This window comes from Lemur catta, chromosome 5 (assembly GCF_020740605.2).
Source record: "Lemur catta isolate mLemCat1 chromosome 5, mLemCat1.pri, whole genome shotgun sequence".
Classification (NCBI taxonomy): domain Eukaryota; kingdom Metazoa; phylum Chordata; class Mammalia; order Primates; family Lemuridae; genus Lemur; species Lemur catta.
In genome coordinates this window covers 78,615,666-78,636,862 of record NC_059132.1, presented here as the reverse complement: position 1 = coordinate 78,636,862, position 21,197 = coordinate 78,615,666, and the positions used below count along the sequence as shown (strand labels likewise).

At 33.6% G+C, this 21,197-nt stretch overlaps 1 protein-coding gene across 2 annotated transcripts in view; it reads right to left on the bottom strand.

The window, feature by feature from the left end:
- Positions 1 to 21,197, bottom strand: part of GLRB (glycine receptor beta) — a 64,465-nt gene that overhangs the window by 5,254 nt on the left and 38,014 nt on the right. Inside the window, exons 5-9 of one of the 2 annotated variants that reach the window (XM_045550680.1) lie at positions 20,413 to 20,642; positions 20,212 to 20,294; positions 18,490 to 18,630; positions 13,433 to 13,585; positions 4,649 to 4,941 (exon numbers count right to left, since the gene is read on the bottom strand). In XM_045550680.1, coding sequence (XP_045406636.1) covers positions 4,649 to 4,941; positions 13,433 to 13,585; positions 18,490 to 18,630; positions 20,212 to 20,294; positions 20,413 to 20,642 — 900 coding nt within the window. The remainder of the gene's footprint in view (positions 1 to 4,648; positions 4,942 to 13,432; positions 13,586 to 18,489; positions 18,631 to 20,211; positions 20,295 to 20,412; positions 20,643 to 21,197) is intronic. The other variant, XM_045550681.1, reaches the window with a different exon arrangement.

The window sequence follows — 21,197 nt, the reverse complement described above, 5'->3', positions numbered from 1 at the left end:
TTTTTCATTGCAAAACCACTGAATTAAAAATTTTCAACAATTTCAAAAATTTGCAACAATTTAAAATTTTCAATTTTTATATTTTCTTTCATGTTTCAATATGTAACAATCGTATGAATGTTTCAAGTTACACATTTGATATAAGTAATTTCTGAACTCGTATCATTGTTTTGAAGCCTATCTCAGGATACAAATAGTTTATGGGTACAATGTTTATTTTGGAAAGCATATTTTGTCCCATAAAGAATAACAGTAATTTATATTTATTTCTAAAGATTAAAATTTCTGGCCAACTCTTAACTTTCTAAGCATCTCTCTTTGACTTCATAGCAAAATGTCATAGCAGTTTAAGAATCCAATCAAGTGTGTTTCCATTAGCAGCTAAAGACATAAAGAATTAAAATACAGACGTTCTTAAATGTGTTTAACTTTTATTCATTAGGTAATTATTTTAGTACTTGAAAGATAAATTTAAAATAATATAATTGGGTTTAACATCTCATGGATCCTCTTCTCTTTTATATACATGTTCATAAATAACCTTAATATGCTCTACAATGCTCCAAAAACCTGATTTAATTAGTTTCCTTCCTTCAGTATCCCACTTGATGGAATATATTAAGATACCAGAATCATTTGCACAGAGAGAATTTCTGTGGTTATTGAGGCTCCATTACACACCAGAGAATGAAGCTGGTCACGGCATTACTGAAATTGAGCACCTGTTGCTGGAACATCCGTGTTTTCTGAGTCCAGATCTCTTAACCAGGGTTCAAGTTAGAGGCGATTAGTGGGCTGGAAATGTTAGGATGTGGTAAAGACAGGGAGATACAAAAGGTGGAGTAGGTAGATAGCATCAAAAAAACAGACAGTGACCTCCTCCATATAATGTAAGATCTCAGCTATTCCTCCTTCAATTTCTGGCATGGAGAAATAAGTATATGTTTATTCTATAGGAGAAGCAAATTTCTCACAAAGAGTATGCTTCCAATACCAGTTCCCTGATGTGCTAAAGCATGTCCTTAAGTAGGCCTCTACCTCTCGTGGGTACTATTTAGCTTCTTATACTTTGGTGGTAACAGAGATGCAAGTAAAATGTTGGAAAAGGGAACCATAATTTCTCTGAAAGGGTGTTTTCCCAGTGCAGGATTACAGTAAGTCTGAAATGGCCCAGTAGATAGAGCAGTTATAATTTCAAGAAAAGTGTCAAGAGTAGCCCATTGATATACCAATTCATTAATAATTATCAGAGTATGGTAGGCAGGGTATAGGTACAATGAGAATACTGAGGCCTTGAAAATCAGAGGACTTCTGCTTCCAAGAACATGGAGCAGACACACTTTTCCTATTCCTCCTGTTAAGGTCAGGGAAAAAACTCTGGACATTATATAAAAAACAAAACAAAACAAAACAAAAACATAAGACTATAATAGGTAGAAAAACACAGGCAGATCAGCTGGAGACTTCAGGACCCAAGAAGCCACATGGTGGAGAGTTCCTGTGTTTCCTTTTTGCCTCATATATCCCAGATTTAGAGCTGACGTAGCTGGCAACTAGAAATGACAATGGATGCAGATGAAAAAAGCCCCAGACATATCATGCTCTGTCTAGCTAGAGGACAAATAAAGGGGCAGCCCAGCAATAGAGAATGTTTTTAGACAATAGCTTCTTTAATCCAGCCAAATACTACAGAAAAAACTGTGAGCCCACCCCACATGCCAGCAAAGCCAGAGGGAGGAGATGAGCCTCTACTTTCAAGAAGCATTATGTAGCACTCCCACATCCCCACTGAAGTGGTGTCAGAGAAATCCAAGTGGGTAGCCAGGACTTCCATCTTTGTAGACCAGTAATGAGGCCCCAATCTCTGCTGCAGTGTCAGTGGAAACCACCTAGGGAGCAAGGACCTCCCCACCCACGCCCAGCAGTAACAAGATGCTCCTCCTCTTCCAAACTGGGGTGACATCACAGGAGGCCATGAGAGCCTGGACCACTACGAGGGGTCATGAGGGCACCTCCCCTGCTGTGCTGGTAGAGACCACATGGGGAACTGGGAACTCCCAATCCCATCCAGAGTAACAAGGAGCCCCACCTTCACTTAGTGGGGAACCTGGACTTCCACTGCTACCTGGCAGTAATGAGGCAGCACCATTCCTTCCCTGGCAGAACAGAGTCAGAGAAAGCCAACTAAAACAGGTTTAAACAAAACTCACAGTCTCCAACTATAATATGGAAAAAAAAAAAAGGTCCAGCTTTCAATACAAAATCATTCATATAAAAAACTGGGAAAGATCTCAAACTGAATTACAAAACAACAATCAGGAGATGTCAGTCCCAAGATGCCAATCTGTTAGAATTAACACAGTCTGAAAAATCTGAGAAAAACATTAAAGCATGCATGATAAAAATTCTTCAATGACCAGTTATGAGCATGCTTGAAACAAATGAAAAAAGTAGAATGCCTCAGTAAGGAAATGCAAACTCTCAGCAAAAATAAATATATGAATATATACATACATATCAAATGGAAATTTTAGAACTGAAAAATACAATATCCAAACTATAAAGCTTAAGGATGTGATCAACAGGAAAGTGGAGGGGGCAGAGGAATCAATGACCTGGGGGATACAACAGAAGATATTATTCAATATGAATAATAGAGAGAAAAAAAATGGAAAAAAAGATGAACTAAGCCCCAGGGATGTCAAACTGCAGTCAACCCTCCATGTCTGAAGCTTCCACATCCACAGATTCAACCAACAGTAGATCAAAGATTTTTTTAAAAGCAAAAAATAACAATACAACAATAAAAATAATACAAACTAGCAATAAAGTATAACATTTACATGGCATTTACATTGTATTAGATATTATAAGTAATCTGGAGATGATTTAAAGTATACAAGAGGATGTATGCAGGTTATATACAAATACTATATCATTTTATATAAGGAACTTGAGCATCTGCAGATGTTGGTATCCACAGAGGGTTCTGAAACCAATCCCCTGATGATATGCAGGGATGCTTATATAACAACAGATCTAACATTTGTGTTATCGAAGTCTTGGAAAACGAGGGCAAGTCTGAAAAAGTACACAAAGAAATAATAGCAAAACACCTTCCAAATTTGGCAAGGGACATAAACCTACATTTTCAAAAATCTGAACAAATTCCAAACAAGATTAAGCCAAAGAAATTCACACAAGACACATCATAATTAACCTTCTGATCACTAAAGACCAAAAAATATTTTTGAAAGTATACAGAGTCATATGACACTCTACCTGTAGGGGAAAGACAATTATTATAGAATGATTAGTTCTACTCAGGAGCCATTGAGGCCAGAGGGAAATGAACCCAATACTTTTTTAGTGCTAAAAGAAATAAACTGTCATCCCACAATCCTAGACGCAAAGAAAATATCCCTCAGGAATGAAAGGAAAATCAAGACATTCTCAGATAAATGGAAACTAAAAGAATCTGTCACCAATAGACCTATCCAAAATAATGGATAAAGAAATTCTCTAAACAGAAAATAATAAAAGACATAATCTCAGAATATCAGGATAAAAGAAAGAACATAGTTAAATAAAAATATGCAATAAGCTTCTCTTCTGCTCTTGAGTTTTCTAAATTATATTTGATAGTAATGCAAATATTATAATGTGGTTCTAAGTGTATATAGAAAAAATATTTAAGACAATTATAAACAGAAGCAAGGAAAGCGATAGAAAGGGAGGTAATGTTTTTACACATCCCATAAACTGATAAAATGATGAGAGTCACAGACCATGATAAGTTATGCATGCACAATATAATATGTAGGCCAACCACTAAAGAAGTTATACAGAGAGATACACTTAAAAACATTGCAGAAAGCTCAAAATGAAATTCTAAAAAATGCTCAAGTAATCCACAATGAAAGCAGAAAAAATAAAATGAGAAGCAAAAACAGAACCGACAACAGAAATAAAAACATAGACTGATGCCCTAATATATCAATGACTACATTAAATGAAAGTGAGCTAAATATATCAATCAAACATAAGAGACTGAAAGAGTAAATTATAAACCATGCACTAACTCTATGTTGTCTACAAGAAACTCACTTCAAACATAATGATATAAATAAGTTAGAATTAAAAGGATGAAGAAGATATATCGAAGATAAAATTTCTTTAAGGCTATGACAGCTCTGCATTAAATATATTTTTTTCCTTATTCTTCAAGAAGGGCATAAAGAGTTATATGGCATAATGAAGCCTCCCCAAAGATAGCAGCTAAGGATTTGCAGAGCGTCTTGGCTTTAGGCTTAGAAAAATGAGTATAAATGACTTAAAAAGAAAAAAAAAATAAGAGAAAGGCCACAGGTAGCCCCATATAAGAATGGTTCATTTGCTTTTGTATCTAAAAAATACATATGTGGTGCACTTGTCCAGCACCTAAGTGGTATTTGACCTAAGTGTTTTGAATGTTTTCTAAGCGGCACATTTTTCAAAAAGTGTGTTGTGCTCAGTTCCTTTAAATCTGTGAGAGAAATACAGGTGAATGCCAATTCCATCAAACCTTTACACACACAGAAAAGTATCCCTCTCCTGACGCTGTTGACAAGACGTGGGAAATCATCTTGTTGAATAATTTCATTCTTACCTGCAAAGTGCTAATATGAACAGGAGTCCCTGTACCGTTCACAGTATTCTTTTTAGCCACGCTTCCACCTTTCCCATCTGCTTGCTCAGCCTTAGCAATTCTGGCTTTTTCTGCTTCCACCCTTTTGGGGTTGTTCAACATCACCTGGACGACGGCATACTCCACCAGTGAGGCAAACCCGAAGAGAAGGCAAGCAATGAGCCAAACATCGAGAGCCTTCACGTAGGACACTTTGGGGAGCTCAGCAGCAAGGGTCGTGCACTCAGAGGCCAAGCTGAGGACTGAGAAGATACCTATAGAAACAGAAATAGGAACTAAAGTTGCTTTTTATCCCTATAAAATGTTCTGCAATCATTCCTTTTAACTAAATCCCTCTCCAGTAACTTTCAATGGACCATGAACAATTTATCGGGTCTCTTTAAAGCTCAAAGACTAGAAGAAATAATCAGTACATACTTTTTATCTAGGGATTTATTGATTATGATTGGAGATGTTGAGAAATGCTTAGCCTTTAAAAAATAAAATAAAATAGAAATAGACCAAGGTGTGAAAACACAATTTTGATCTGTTTTAAATTAAAGATGTCTAAAACTCTTCTATAGTATCTCTGAGGAAGCCACAGAGCTCACTGATTACAGAGAACTATGTATTTTATTTTTCAGCTTTGTTTTAGATAGAGTTCAGCTTACAGAGCTAAATTAGTGCCCTATGAACAACTAAATCAGAACAAGAATAGAACATAGAAAGTAATTTTCTGATAAGGTTCACAATAAGAAAAAAAATCTAATAGAGAAGACAAAGTAGAGAATGTTCCTGATTATTTCAGGGAAAACAAATGATTCCAGCTTTTCAAGGAAAGGAATTCCAGCTGAAAACTAACATATTATATATCAATTTAGGTAAAGTAACTGTAAATCTCCAAAGAAGAATTTCAATAATTTCTCTCTCTTTCTCTTCCCACTTGCCACGCTCCCTCCCAATCTCCTTTCTTTTTCTCCCTTCCATTGTATTTTCAGGAGAAGGGATTATTACAGAAGGCCTTCCAAGTCCTATAATGGAATTGATACCATGTTTGGTAGAGAATATTAAGAAACTTTAAATGTAGGGGAGAGAAATGGCATCACATCAAATTACATTACATCAAAAAAGTGTTTCAGTAATATTACTCTGCTATGGATATACAAAATTGATAGAAAAAGAAAATACAGTAGCGTTTGGGAAACAAAGCATAAGGAAATGAAGGCCTAGATTATAATAGAATCAAAGTGAAAGGATTTTAGAGTAAACATTTGAAAAGACTTGGTTACTGACTCAAGAGGGAAGGAAAAGATTGAGACAAAGTTTTGAGCAGGATGACTGGAACAATCTCCATGAAAGATGGGAAAGGGGGGCTATAGAAAAGCTGGTGACTCTGGCAGGAAAACATTGAAAGTTTAGATAAAGGCCAAGACACAAAACACCATGATCTTGACATGGCGTAGTGCACCTGCAAATCTGCAAGAACTTTTAGAAAAGGAAAAATTAGCCAATATCATTCAGATGAAGGTCATGTGGAAAAGAGGGAGGACCTTGTGAGGTAAATATTAAATATGTTTGGATGTCAGAAAAGGGGGATCAAAGAAACAGATGAAGGAACTATCTTTAAAAAGAGAGACACAAGACTCATAGATTTTGGAGGGAAAAGTGGGTATTTATACTTCTAGGCATTAAGTTAAAAACAATGATAGTCATTTCTATCAAGATTTTTATCATTCCAAAGACAAAAGAATAGAAATGGACCAAGTTAAGGAGGAGAGGAAGGTGAACATGCACCATATGCCTTATCCTCGGGAAATCATATTATAATAAGAAACACACATTTGCTTTTTCTACCCTAAAATAAGAAATCTGAGCAAATAATATTACTTTGGACAAATGTTTTAGCATTATCACAAATAGCCTTCAAATAAGATTAATTCATTATTAAGTTGTAAGTAGTAAAATTCTGTCTAAATTTTAATAAATTATAAAACAATAGAAAGAAATGTAAATCTATCATTCATGAAAGTATGGCTTTTTATAATGTTAATATTATGTTCTTAAAAAAATTATCTCCATGTTCCTCTTTAATAAATTCTAAGACTTCTTGGTATAATATTTCAAAAACATGTTAAAATTATATGAACGTCATTTGTCAGAATACTTCCTCCATAGTATAAAAATAAATCAAGCCTAGATTTCAAATCAGGGAAAATGTCATAAAATTGATATTAATTCTTACAAATAGATGTAAAGTCTTAAAGTTCTATGGAAAGTTAAAGCTAACAAATAATATAAATTAAATTATTAACAAATAAGCTATATAAAGAGGTTCAATTGAACGAAATGTTCCATAAACAATTCAACGTTAACGTTATTTCACTCATCAATGTGCAGTCGGAATTTTATAGTAATAAAATCATCTCAATTATTCAAAATATATATAGTAACCTCTATGATTGTGTAATATCCAGAGATTTCTTGCCCAACTAATCTCAGAGGAAGAATCTACAGAAAGATTCCTTAACAGTACATACACTAGCAGTATACTGGTGAAAAGAGAAAAATCAAAAACTAGGAAAACAAAAGAAAACAAAAGGAAGGAAGGAAAGATGGAAGGGTAAAAAAAGGAAAGGAAAAGAAATGGAAAGTAGAGAAAGTAGAGATAGTAGAAAATTCATTCAGAAGTGCTGCTAAATTATCTTAGCATATTGTCATTTCATAACTTTTTAGTCAAAGGATATTAAAATGAAAAGGAATTGTGACCTGAATTATTAATCTTTTTATATTTATAATTGAAATTTATTTGTTAAAAAATATATTCCCTTTAGCAGCAACTAAAATATCTTATGTACCAAGAAAAAGAAGTGTTACAGGATAATTTGCTCCATAGTTACTTCCATAGTTACTTGCACAGATACTTCCATACTTAAAGAAATAACTTAAGACATGAGTCATTAACTAAAATTCAGAGGGAAAACTCTGATGCTTGTTAACAATGTAAAAAGTGAACCAAAAAAAGACTGGTAGAAACATAAAAGTAAAATACAGAACTAATTTTTTAAAAAAAGTAAAGTGAGTTGAGAGTAAAGTTAATTACTTTATGCTATATGTTTTCTCCTAACTTTTAGAAAATAGAAACTGTGGGCCATAACAGAAAGAGACTGGCAGACTGTTTTGTTTTTCAATCCTTTGGAAGAATGTAGGGGGGAAAAGTAGAAAAAGAAAAGATATGGTGAGTCAAAACGGCTATATCAACTCCATATCCTGAAACTTAATCTGAGTCAATAGATCGATTTCTTTTTTCTTTTTAGATAAAATTAGAAATGTGTGGGTCTAATAACAGACCTTTGAAATACCTGAAGCTTAATTCTATAATTATAGTTGGAGATTTTAATACCTCTCAACAATAACAATAATAGTAACTAGATGAAAGAGATAAAAGATTTCAACAGCACTATCAACCAACTTGACTGCAATGGTATTTACAGAGCACAGCACCCAACAATGACAAATATAAATTGTAAATGCTCATGATGGGGTTACCAGGAGGCATACACTAGGCTGGGCTATTAAAAAAAAGGTCTCAACAAACATAAAAGGATTGATATCAAAGAGCATATTCTCTGACAAAAAATGGAATTAAATTAGAAAGCAATCATATTCAGCTACCTAGAAAAACTCTAAATACATTTCTAAAGAATCCATGAGCCGAAGAAGAAATCACAAGGGAAATTAGAAAATATACTTTAACTGAAAGATGAAAATATAATATACCAGTATTTGTGCATGGACGCTAAAGCAATGCTTACATGGAAATTTATAACTCTAAATGCTTATGTTAGAAAAGAAGAAAGATCTAAAATCAATTATCTGAGTCCCACTTTAAGCATTCAAAGAGCAATCAACCTAAAACCAAAGTAAGTAGAAAGGAAATAATAAATTTAAGAACTAAAATCAATAAAAAAGAAAATAAACAAATAGAGAAAATTAATGAAAACTAAAAGCTAGTGCTTTGAAGAAAATATCTATAAAATAAAAAAGCCTTTAGCTAGAGTGATCTAGAAAAAAAAAGAATTTAAAAATATCAGGAAGGAAAGATGGGACATCATTACAGCCAGACATTAAAAGGAAAAGGGAGTACTATAAACAAAACTCATCTAACATCTAGAAATCAATTGATATAATTCACCAAATAAGAGAAGGTAGCCCACACAAATGTTTAAATATCTACCCACCTTCCTCTCTCCGTGCCCATATATTATACTTACTCTGCCTTCTCTCCTGATCCTATGCACCAGGGATGAGCTAACTATGACCCAATCTGGCCCACCACCTATTTTTATAAATAAAGTTTTACTGGAACACATCCACACCTACTCAGTTACATATTGTTTATGGCTGCTTCAGCATTATGACAGCAGATGGTGTGACAGAAACTATATGGCCCACAAACCTTGAATATTTACTATCTGGCCTTTTATAGGAGTTTGCTGATCCCTGAGACAAACACATTTTGTTCTCAACAAAGGCCAGTCTCTCCACGTCCTGGATCTCATCCCCTCTCACTTTCTTAAGGACACTGCTCCTCCACTTTTCCATCTCTCAGTCTTTCCTTCACCACTGGTTGTCTCCCATCAAAAACACACATACTATGATTTTGTCTACCTCAACAAATGGAAAAACCTTCTCAACTCCTATTCCCACCCCAGCTATTTCCCCATTCCTTTTCCTTTTATAGCTAACAATCTCCAATGAGTTGTTTATACTGAATGTCTCTAGTTCGTCCCCTCCTCTTCTCCCTTGAAGCCACTCCACCCAGGCTTCCCCTTCTCCTCACTACATGGAAATTGTCCATGTCATGCACACCAATGACTTCCTCAGTTTGTTTAAACTAATGGCAATCTTTAGCCCTAAACTTACTTGAGCTATGAGCAGTTGGTTGATTGCTGCCATCACCTAGAAACACTTTCTCCACTTGATCTCTAGGAAATCACACCATAATGGTTGTTCCTCATTTTTCTTGGCCCTCTAGGAAGTAGACTTCTCTACTGATACCCACTCCCCTGTGACTCCTTCAGTCTCATTGCTTTAGAGACCATCTATATTCTGAAAAATCTTACATTCTTACTCTAGCCCTAAAATCTCCAACAAACCCTAGACTTGTACATTCAACTGCCTAATATCTCCATGTAACAGACACTTCAAACTTAATATGTCTAAAACAAAGCTCCCTGTCTGCCTGCCTTCACAAACCCACTCTACTTGCAGCTTTTCCTGTATCAGTTAGTATCCATTTCATCTTGATAGCTTTTCATCAAAAAAAACCTTGAACCTTGACTCTACTTTCTTAAATCTGACATGTAATACATCTACAGATATATCTTTTATCTCCACCCTCAGTAGATCCATCCCTGAACATTTATCAGCACCTGCACTATTACCCCCCACCCCCAGCCAAACTAGGATTATTTACGTGGATTACTGCAATAGCTTCCTAATTGCTTTTCTTGCTTCCACCATTGCTCCATGTCAGTCTGTTCTCAACAAAGTAGGCAAAGAGACCTGGTTAAAATTTAAGTTAGATCATGTTCAAAAGCCTTTAGGGGCTTCATACTGCACTCTGAATAAAAGCCAAAATCATCAGCATGCTTTCAGAGGTGGTATGTTATCTTTCTGACCTCATCTCTCTCATCTCCCTTCAACTAACTCTGCACCGGCCACACTGGCCTCATTGTTCCCGAACATCCAAGTGTGCTCCCTTGTCTGGAACGCAGCACTCAATGATCACTGTTCTGGCCCACTCCTTCCTAGACATTCATGACCCATATCTTCAACTCCTCCATTTCTTTATTAACTATTTATTAGCTGTTTATTTTGTTGACTACATCCCCATCTTCTTGAATAGCACCTAGCACATAGCACAGAATAAATACTTGTTGAATGAATCAAAATATGTAAAAGTGCTTTGCAAATTGGAGAGCAACATATAAATGCAGCATGTTTTAACTCCCTGAATGCATAATATGAGCTTTGCACTCATTTTCTCAATCCTCCCAGTTACCCTAGGGAGATATCATCCCTCTTGATATTTCAGCAGAGTTATGTTTAAAGAAGTTAAATCTGTTGTCCCAGTTGTCACAGCCAGTAAGCCCGGGGCTAGAATTCAAACCCATGTTGACTCTAGAGACTGACTTTCAGCCATTAAACACTTCAAGATGGATAACAGACTTAAACCTAAGGCATGAAACCATAAGAATTCTAGAAGAAGATGTTGGGAAGACCCTTTCAGACATCAGCCTAGGCAAAGAATTTTTGAAGAAGACCCCCAAAGCAATCACCGCAGAAACAAAAATAAATAAATGGGATCTGATCAAATTAAAAAGCTTTTGCACAGCCAAGGAAACTATCATTAGAGCGAATAGACAGCCTACGGAATGGGAGAAAATATTTGCTTTCTACACATCCGAGAAAGGGCTGATAACAAGAATCCATCTAGAACTTAAAAAAATCAACAAGAAAAAATCAAACAACCCCATCAATAAATGGGCAAAGGAAATGAACAGAAACTTTTCAAAAGAAGACAGAATAATGGCCAGCAAACATATAAAAAAAATGCTCAACATCCCTAATCATTAGAGAAATACAAATCAAAACCACAATGAGATATTACCTAACCCTAGTGAGATGGGCCTCTATCAAAAAATCCCAAAACAACAAATGTTGGCGAGGATGTGGAGGGATGTGAGCCCTCTTACACTGCTGGTGGGACTGCAAATTGGTGCAGCCTCTGTGGAAAAGACTTTGGAGATACCTTAGAGAACTAAAAATAGAAGTACCATTCGATCCAGCAATAGCACTGTTAGGCATCTACCCAAAAGAACAAAAGACATTCTATAATAAAGACATCTGCACCCGAATGTTTATGGCAGCACAATTCACTATTGCAAGGATGTGGAAACAACCCAAGTGCCCATCAATTCATGAGTGGATTATTAAAATTTGGTATATGTATACAATGGGATATTACTCAATTATAAGAAACGACAGTGATCTAGCGCCTCTTATATTTTCCTGGATTGAGTTTGAGCCCATTATCCGCAGTGAGGCATCATAAGATTGGAGGAATAGCCTCCATGTGTACTCGCCATCAAATTGGCACTAACTGACCAACACTATGGTGCTCCCACTGTAGTAATATTTTCCAGGGATTAGGGGGCTGGTGGGGGGTAAACTCACTACTAATGGACATGGTGAGCATTGTAGAGGGGAAGGGCATGCCTCTAATCCTTGCTTGGGTGAGGCAAAGACATAAAATGTAACCAAAATGTTTGTACCCTCATAATATCCTGAAATAAATAAATAAATGAAACACTTCTGCCCCATACAACAGTTCTCCCAGACGTAAGGTGACAGCTCAGGAAGCTCATATCAGAAGCCCTGCAGTGAATGGAGATTCACGAGAAAATGCCTTTAAGGATATGTTAGAGATTGAGATGTCTCCAGAGTATTCTTGGAAACCTGACATTTATATCCCTACATGAACATAAGATACTTCCAATAAACAAAAAATGATTATTAATGATTATTTTGGAGAAAATATAGGCTATTTCTAAATCCAGTTTTTTGGAGTTTTATATGGTAGAATATAATGCATAGTTAATTTTCATCCACTAAAAGAATTAATTAATCTATCAGTTGTCATTGTCTTCATCGCTGATACATAACCCTTAGGATGAAAGTTCCTACATTTTTGGTTATTAAGGTACAGATTTGGTCTTCATTATTTTTGTTAGAGATAAACCCCAAATTTCTTATTTAGATGAAATTATCATTTCCATTGCTTCTTTCCTGGTTTCCTACTCTTTAAGATATGTATTTCATTTAATTCCTTCAACAAGTCAGGAGGTAATTTGCACAAGGCCTTCTTGATGGAAGAAAAAAATTACATGTAGTAACCAATTACTCACTGAGAGATGAAATCCATCACAGCTTTACTTACATGAGTTACAGGTGATATTCAGAAAACACAAACACATACACACACACTGTAATAAAGAATTTAAAAACACTCAAAACAATCAAAACTTGTTACAATATCCATATTTTGAAGTTTATTGACTTCACCCGCAGGAATGGCTCTTGCTTATTTCCTCAAAGATGTTTTAATCCTTATACAGACATGATTTTCAGAAGACTGGCTAATGGTGTTTCTATGTCACAGAAGATTCAAAATAACAAACTGGAGAGCATGAGCATCCCAGGGAGACAACCAGCCCGGACTCTCTCCTGCCACCCCTGTGATACATCACACGATAATCAGTGCTTAAGAAAATAATCCCGCATATTTTTAAAAATAAATTATTTTACTATTCCTTGACTATACAAGTATGGGATAGTATATACTACTGTTTAGAAAGATTTCCATAAAAACAGTTATTTGCTTTCAACTTTGACACTACTGAAGATTTTAGACTTTAGTTATCTGTGAGAATCACTTATTAATAATTATTTTACGACAGAAAAAGTAGATTAACTGCTTAAAATTTCCTGAGGATGCGAAAAGAAAAACTTAGCTTAATGACAGAGTGTGTAAACATTGAGAAAATCGAGTTCAATATCAAGTTTTAAAGAAAGCCTAAAAAAATAATAAAGTAGGTTGCCATCAATTCTAAAACTCATTGTTTCAAAGTAGTTGATCATATAGTGAGTTAGATAAAGACAGAACATATTCCTGACGTGAGAGAGACGCATGGAACACTTTACCCAGGGGCACTCTGGCAGCGCTGGCATCCGGGTTGATCCAGAAGGAAAGCCAGGACAGAACGACAATGAGCAGGGTCGGGGCATAGACGCCCATCATGTAAAACCCGACCTGTCTCCTCAGGGTGAAGATGACTTCCACACAGGTGTAGTAGCCTTTCAGAAACAAACACATTAAACTTGTAAGGTTCTCACCCACATACAACTGCAAAAATCAACAATGTACCTGTATATATGTATGGCTAAGTCACTTCTAGTTGAGGCAACTTCTCAAAGTAAACTCCTCAAAAAAAAGATTTTTTTTTCTTTAAAGATATATAATTTATGTGATCTAAAAGGGTGACATGGAACCAGTTTCACCTGACCTTTCACAACTTCATTATGTCATTGAGAAATAGATCCCACATGCTGCTCCACAATGTCAGTGTCTAGGCTTTTCCGTCTTTGTTCAGAAAATTTGCAATAGGGTTGAACTTTCCCTTACTCATGGGTACTCTCAGGGCGAATGATCTAAAGGAGTCATACTGGGAGCAGTAAATCAAAGCAGAACAAGTCTAAAAAGAAACACTCCTGTACTGCACGTTGTCAGGATAATTTTTTAGCCACATCTACCACTTCTTGTCTAGGAAGGATGGCAGTCCACAAAATGCTTATGTACAGTTAAACATTACAAAATTAAGAAAGTATTAGAAGTGAACATTAGCAAGGATAAGAAATAAATGTTTTCAGTCCATGTACATAAAAGGTTGTAATGTGCAAATACCTGATGTCCCTCTCAATTTTCTCCCCTCGTCCACCACAGGTCCTCAAATGTACTCAATTGAAGGAAAGAACTTTCATTTTCACATGCTCAGACAAATGTAGAAATTGCTTTACACCCTAATTCTAAAGTGGCCATGACATCAGCTAGTCCCCCAAATTAATTACAAATTCTGGCTGGCCTCATAATAGCTTTTGCTGCCTTGACAAAGAAAATTAGTGACATAAATATTCTCACAGCACTGCTCTCAAATAGAAGATATATTTCCAGATGTTTGAGATTATATGTTAAAGGTTTTGGTCCTTTCAGTTAGCAATTTAAATGTAATATTTTATGCCTAAAATAGGTAATTCAGATAAGAATGTCATTTACCATTTAACAAAAGTAAGGTTATATGAAAATACCAAAAAGATAAAATATCTCCAATTGTTTTCAATTTACACAGTACATAATTCTTTTCAAAATCATGAAACAAATAAATGAACAGTGAATAAATGAAACAATTATGGAGGGAAGAATAATGTTACTATTTACTATTTTATAGTTTAAAAAATAATATTTATCTAGTCTTCCTAATTGGGAGCACTATACATACTTCTGGCACTAAGATAATCATATTTATTCATTAATAATACCTTACTCAGTACTTGCACATAATAGGGTCTTAATAAGTGTTGAATAAAAGAATGGCTATTTACATCCTCTGAACAAATAGCTTAGATTAGAAATCCATCCTTTTTCCAATGTGAGTTATAATCATTGCTACTTCTAAGAGGTTAGAAAGATGGTAGAGCTAATATGTAACAAAAATAATTCATTGGTTTGAACTGAAGTGAATTCTAATTATGCCAAAACTTTCCAGATTATATCAAAGAAATGTGGAGTGTTCCTTTTTAAATTTTTAATTCCATAAAAACTAGGCAATATATTAAATCATTCACAGGTTTTAAAAAGGTACAAAAAAACAATAAAAAATGTCCCTCCCTTTTCTGTTTCCCACCATTCATCTTAACTTCCTGCCTGAACAAACAAGAACATATGTTTCTAATTAACAATCATGCATAATATTTTGAAAATATAATCTTTCATAAGTACAACTGCTGTAATTAGGAAGGTTCACACTATTTCCTAAAAGTGAGTCTGAAGTACCTTGCTTTGTGATAGCATCACTTATTCAAGGTAATTTTATCTTCACCTAGTGCACACGAAATTTATTTCTCAACAAATTATATATTTTTAGGTAGCCTCGGTTTTCACAAATATTATAACAATTTACTGTAAAGTAGCACGCTTTAAAATGCAATTTTGCATTCCATCCCACTATGTTTAAGTGACAGCCAGAGAGTACCGTGAGTCCTGTGTTCTGAAGCAAGTTTCCACCATGTCCCTTTGATGAAGGCATCCACTCTAGGGGAGCTTCATGAGACTTGGATGCATTTAGCAGTAAAATACATGCTTGGATATTATAGTGATTTGCTCCATAAACTTTTATGAGAAACATTTCTTGATCTTTTTTGATCTTTTCCTAGCACTGTTACATTTATGAGAGGCAGGTGGGCAGCTAATTGATATAAATGTTCATTGGGCAAATTCAATTTACTTTCTATTTCCTGTGAAGTTTTGTTTCATTACTCACTCAGGCATCCAATTTAAGTATTTTTGTATACTTGTTTTCCTATATGTTTCTCCACCTTTGCTATTTCTACAATCATGAAAAAGCATAATTTTGACAAAGTTAATGCTGTCATTATTTCTGTACAAATTAAATATATCATTTTATAGATATTGCTCATATATATATTCTTTCCCACCATTCTACATTGTTAAGCATTCCATATATTTTGAATGTCCTATTTTTCTAAATAGATTTCTAAATATTATTCAAACATTAAAATATGTTTCACTTATATTCATATGTGTAATTCATATAAATGCTGATGAATTACCAGAAACATTGTAAGTTCCCCAAAAAATGTTTTTAGCCAAAAGTTTTTTCATTGTTATTTTCTGTAGCTAATGAGATTTCAGTGACTTATTTATGACTCAAATAATACCACAAAAAAAAGCTTATAACTCTTGAGTAATCCCCCAAATTCTCTCTACCATGGCACATTTTATTTCCTTCTAAGAATTAAATGAACTACATTTACTTTGTTTACTTGTTTACCACATTGGATAATGGCTCTCTAAAGGGCAAGGACCTGTCTTTTATTTACTACTGAGTCCCCAAATGGAGATTTTTAAAAGTAGAGCTCATATGTAAAAAAAAAAAAAAAAAAAAATGAACTCCTCCCCCAGGATTTTCAATGCTATTACCTAACTTTATGTTATTACCTAAAATTACAAATAAAACCGTTAATTTTATTTTCACCTCTGGATGAAGTTTAAATCTTCAATAGAGTCTCTTTCATATTTCTCAAAACAATTTAGACACTATTTATTCTGAAATGTTAAGCATATAATCTGGATGCAGGTAACTATTTTCAAAGTACAACAGGAGTCCACAGGTAGTATAGCAACCTCAGACTCAACAATCCCAGCACATCACTTAGAAACAGTCTGACCTTGGACAAATCTCTTTGCTTCATTAGCCTAATGTGTAAAATAGAGATAATAAAAGTACTTAACTCACAGGATTGTTGTGAGGATTAAATTATGTAATTCTTGCAAAGCACTTAAAATAATGCCCACTATAGTAAGAATTCAAAAAGGTATCTACTAAATGTCTTCTTACACAACAATCCCAAAAGGATTTTTCTTGGCTTTCAAGATTATTCTTTTCATTATTAGATGAGTTATAAACATCCCTAAAAACTGTAGTCTTCTCAATTTGAAGGAGTACAGAGGGGAAAAAGAATACTATGCCTAGTCCCAGTCCCATGGCTGACACTAACTTGCCTGGTAACATTCAATAAGCCATTTAGTCACTCTGCATTTCAGTTATTTTATGTGTTAAGTGAAGGAACTGGCTCAGAATTATCAGTAAGATCACTGCCATATCTAACAGTCTATGTATCTACGATCTGTTCATTGAATACTTTGATGGTCAAATTTTTAAGAGCTCTCTATTTTTATTTTTAAAAACTTGAGAATTGTTTAGCAATATATTTGATTATTACCTCTCTTATTCTAATATACTATAAGCTCTAAGAGAAAGGACTACTTATATATAAATATTATATAATCTGTTAATGTATTTGAAAGTCAACAAGAGATGCTTATACAGATTTTATACCCAAGTTGCCTAGTGTTGTCTTTATTACAACACTGTAAATATGCAATCATTCTATCTCTTATTTTAATATCATGGGAATTTTTTAAATTATATTTTGCCATTGATGATGTCATGATGGCAGCATTCTAGCTGAAACATCTGATCTCTTTAAATTCTACACAATTATACCATATACATTTCTTTATTGCAATTCAACATAAATGTTGCAATAAAGTTAAACTTTAATTATATCTATTCTTAGATATCTTTTGTCATGATTTACTTCCTGAGACAGAATTAGAATTGTGTGATAATTTACAAGATGAACTGATTATTACTATTGATATAATGATCAAAATTCAATGATCTTCTTATTTACATTGCTAAATGAAATAACACTATATTCAATATCTAAAACCTCAATAACCAATAACTACCAGGAGACACAGAACAGCTGAACACTAATCATATTATGACTGTACTGAGTAGTGAGTATTGTATTTTTTGCAAAAGCTCAATGTAATTTAATGAATGAGTTTAATTTGTTGTGCTTTTCATAATTGGCTGTTCCATGACCTAGGCCAAGAAGACTGTACAGGGAATATTTTCCAATTATTTCACACTGTTATTGCATAGCACAAAGATCAATGCTTTTTAAAACTAAGAATATAGGCCAACACAATCTAAAAACTACCCAAAAGACAATGAGTGAATATAAATGGATTATATTGTTCATATCTAAATGGTTAGCCCCAAATTGAATCTTGTCCAAAGTAGAATTTTTTGGCAACATCTAAGAAAACTGCTGCCTGGGACAGTTTGCATTACTAAAATAAAAAATTGTAAACTTCTAAACTACCAGAATTACATAAAGAAAAGCATATCTATCCAGTTATTAAAAGTTCAAAAAATTTTAGTGAAATGTCATTCTGTGAAAAACTTAAACATATGAATGTAAGGATAAATTACTTTTACTAACCTTATTTTTTTAACTAGTTTTCTTCTACTCTTCCCTTAGCATATATTAATTAAAATGAATCTCTGAAATAGGACTTAGTTTTATTTAATTTCGAGACTATTACTTACCAGTGCCTTTATAGTATTTCGTACAGTTGCCATATTCAATATCCTCCTTTTTAATATCAAATTGAGGCAAGGCAATTTTTTCTAACTGAACAGGATCCCCTGACTGCCAGATGAATCGTAAATCATCAGTTGTATAACCAACTATAACAAAAATAAATAAATAAACATGTTAGTTTAAATATAGTTATCAATGCTCTTTAATATTTTAAGAGTCCACATATTAAACATAGCACAGTTAAGAAAACAGGATCTTCCCATATGAAATTGTGGTTAAAAATGTAAAAAGGTAAAATCTATGGCCGCTAATTATAATATTAGCATAACAGTTACAGATAATCATCTTAAAGAACAAGTAAAAATAATCAGCATATTGCAAACAGTTAAAATCCTAGGGTGTCATATACTATAGTTATTCATTTCTCTATGTCAGAATTCTTTACTGTCATCCATAAAAAGGTAATAAATAGGTGTTGAAAGCTTTCTGGATGTATACATTTACAGTCATGGAATAATTACCTGTCATTTTCTAAAGAAATGTAAGCATTAAAACAATTTTTTTTGAAGAAATCACAGCAAACTTCCCTGAAGAAGTTGCATCACCACAGAAGGGCTATAAAACAATCCCTCAAATGGACATGATTACAGCATCATTTCAGCACCCATAAGTATACATTTTGGGCTTAGGTAATGTGGCTACAATTCAAGAGGTTTCACAGCGTACAGTAGAGTACCATTGAACGCTAGAGTGCATGTATTTTTTAAAGCTATACTTTAGTGCATCCAGTAATAGAATGAAAATGTAATACATAGTTGGAATACAAGTACATACTGACACACAGGCCTACGTAGATATATAACACATACAAAAACACGTGTATAAATATACATTTATATTGCAAAATCTCATTTTACAGTAGAGTTAGGAAGCAATAAATATTTGCTAAGATTTGGGATCTACTTCAGTACATTTTTTAAAAAACAACAAATAACGCTGAAGTAACTTTAAGCATATAATTTAGCAAGCATTGCAATATATTTTACAAAGGTATTATTCTTTACTCTGAAGAAATAGGTCATCTTATATAGTTATTCAAGCTAAACATTCCTTACAACATTAGTGTTAATTTTTTAAGGTTGATGTCCTACTTTTATTTTCAAAAGATAAGTATTGTAGTAAATTAATTAATATATTTTATAGATAAATAATAGTATCAATTAATACTCCTAGTGTATCTTTTACACACTGAAAAAATATATTGATCATAGAAACATAGACCATCTAATTTGTAAATGTTTTTAATGTCTTTAATAGAAAATGAAGGTTTGGTTGGATTTATAGAATACTTTTCAATTTTTTCCAAATTTTCTTCTATGAAAATGTGGTTTTAATGTCAGAAAAGTTATTTAACTTAGGAAATCATTTTGTTTTTTACCTTGCCTATATTACTAATTCAAATGAGGGTAGCAATCGGAGTAAGTTAGAAATGTATACCTACATTGAGTGAATAGAAATCAGACGAGTAAAAAAAGGATTTATCTATCTTAAGACAAATTAATATAGAAAAAAGAATAACTATAATCTCTCTAAATAGACTATTCTAATGACTATTTGTAATCAAAAGCATTAGTTTTACCACTGTTATCTAAGATATCAGTAGAATGTACTGCTCAGAAATTTTAAACATTTTATTTCCATAGTCACTTATGTTCTCATTTACATACAGCTCTCAAGTTGCATCTTGCAACGTTGTGTATCCATGGGAAACAAAGTCAAGTCCAAAGGGCATGAAAGAGTAATAGATAACCTGAAAGCAGAAACAGGGGTCTTAGAAATCATTTAATATAATTCTCTGTGATCCACTGACTTTAAAAGGAAAACATAAATATACAAAAAATATACAAATATTAATTATAAAACAGTACCTCATGCTAACAAGAACATCTCCATCCCGAAAAATAAAGAGGAGGATATTTTCCTGGGTTACATCATGAAAATTGGCACTTTTTTCATTTGCAAAAAATAAGTCAGGTTTCCACAAACACTTATACATCGTGGGATCCACTGTCAGGGCATCTGAGCCCCTAAAATCACTAGGCAGCTTCAGCCTGGGATCATTCCATTTTTGTCTCAGGAAGATGTTAACTCTATAGTCCTAGAAAAAAACATATATGTGTGCATGTGTATGTTTATTGCTAATTTTATTCAGCCCCAGAATAAAAAGGGTCTTAATAATTAGTAACACAAATATTTTTGCTTTTCCAATATCAACCAGGATTACTACAGCTCAGTCACTAAATGAGAGCTTCATTAACAGCATGAAAAGATTTTGTCTCTATCTAATTACTTTACAGACATTCCATAGCACTTGCTAGCTCTGATGTCAGAATATAACCTTATGGATAATTGCTTTACATTTATACAAACACCAATTATTCCAGTTGGTTAGGTGACAATATCACAAAAGCATGAGAACTGATAAATATTACCATCATTCCTCCCCAAAAAAGAATAAAATTCATTTTAGAATAGATAAGAAGCAAAGGGAACTATTTCTATTTGTCTTTTACTAAATAGCACACTACAAAAAAGTTACATACATACATAAACACACACACACACACATGCACATATATTCTTGTGAAGGTAAAAGAAAAACTATCCTTGACTACTTACACATGTAAATGACTATATAGAGAGAGTTTGAGAT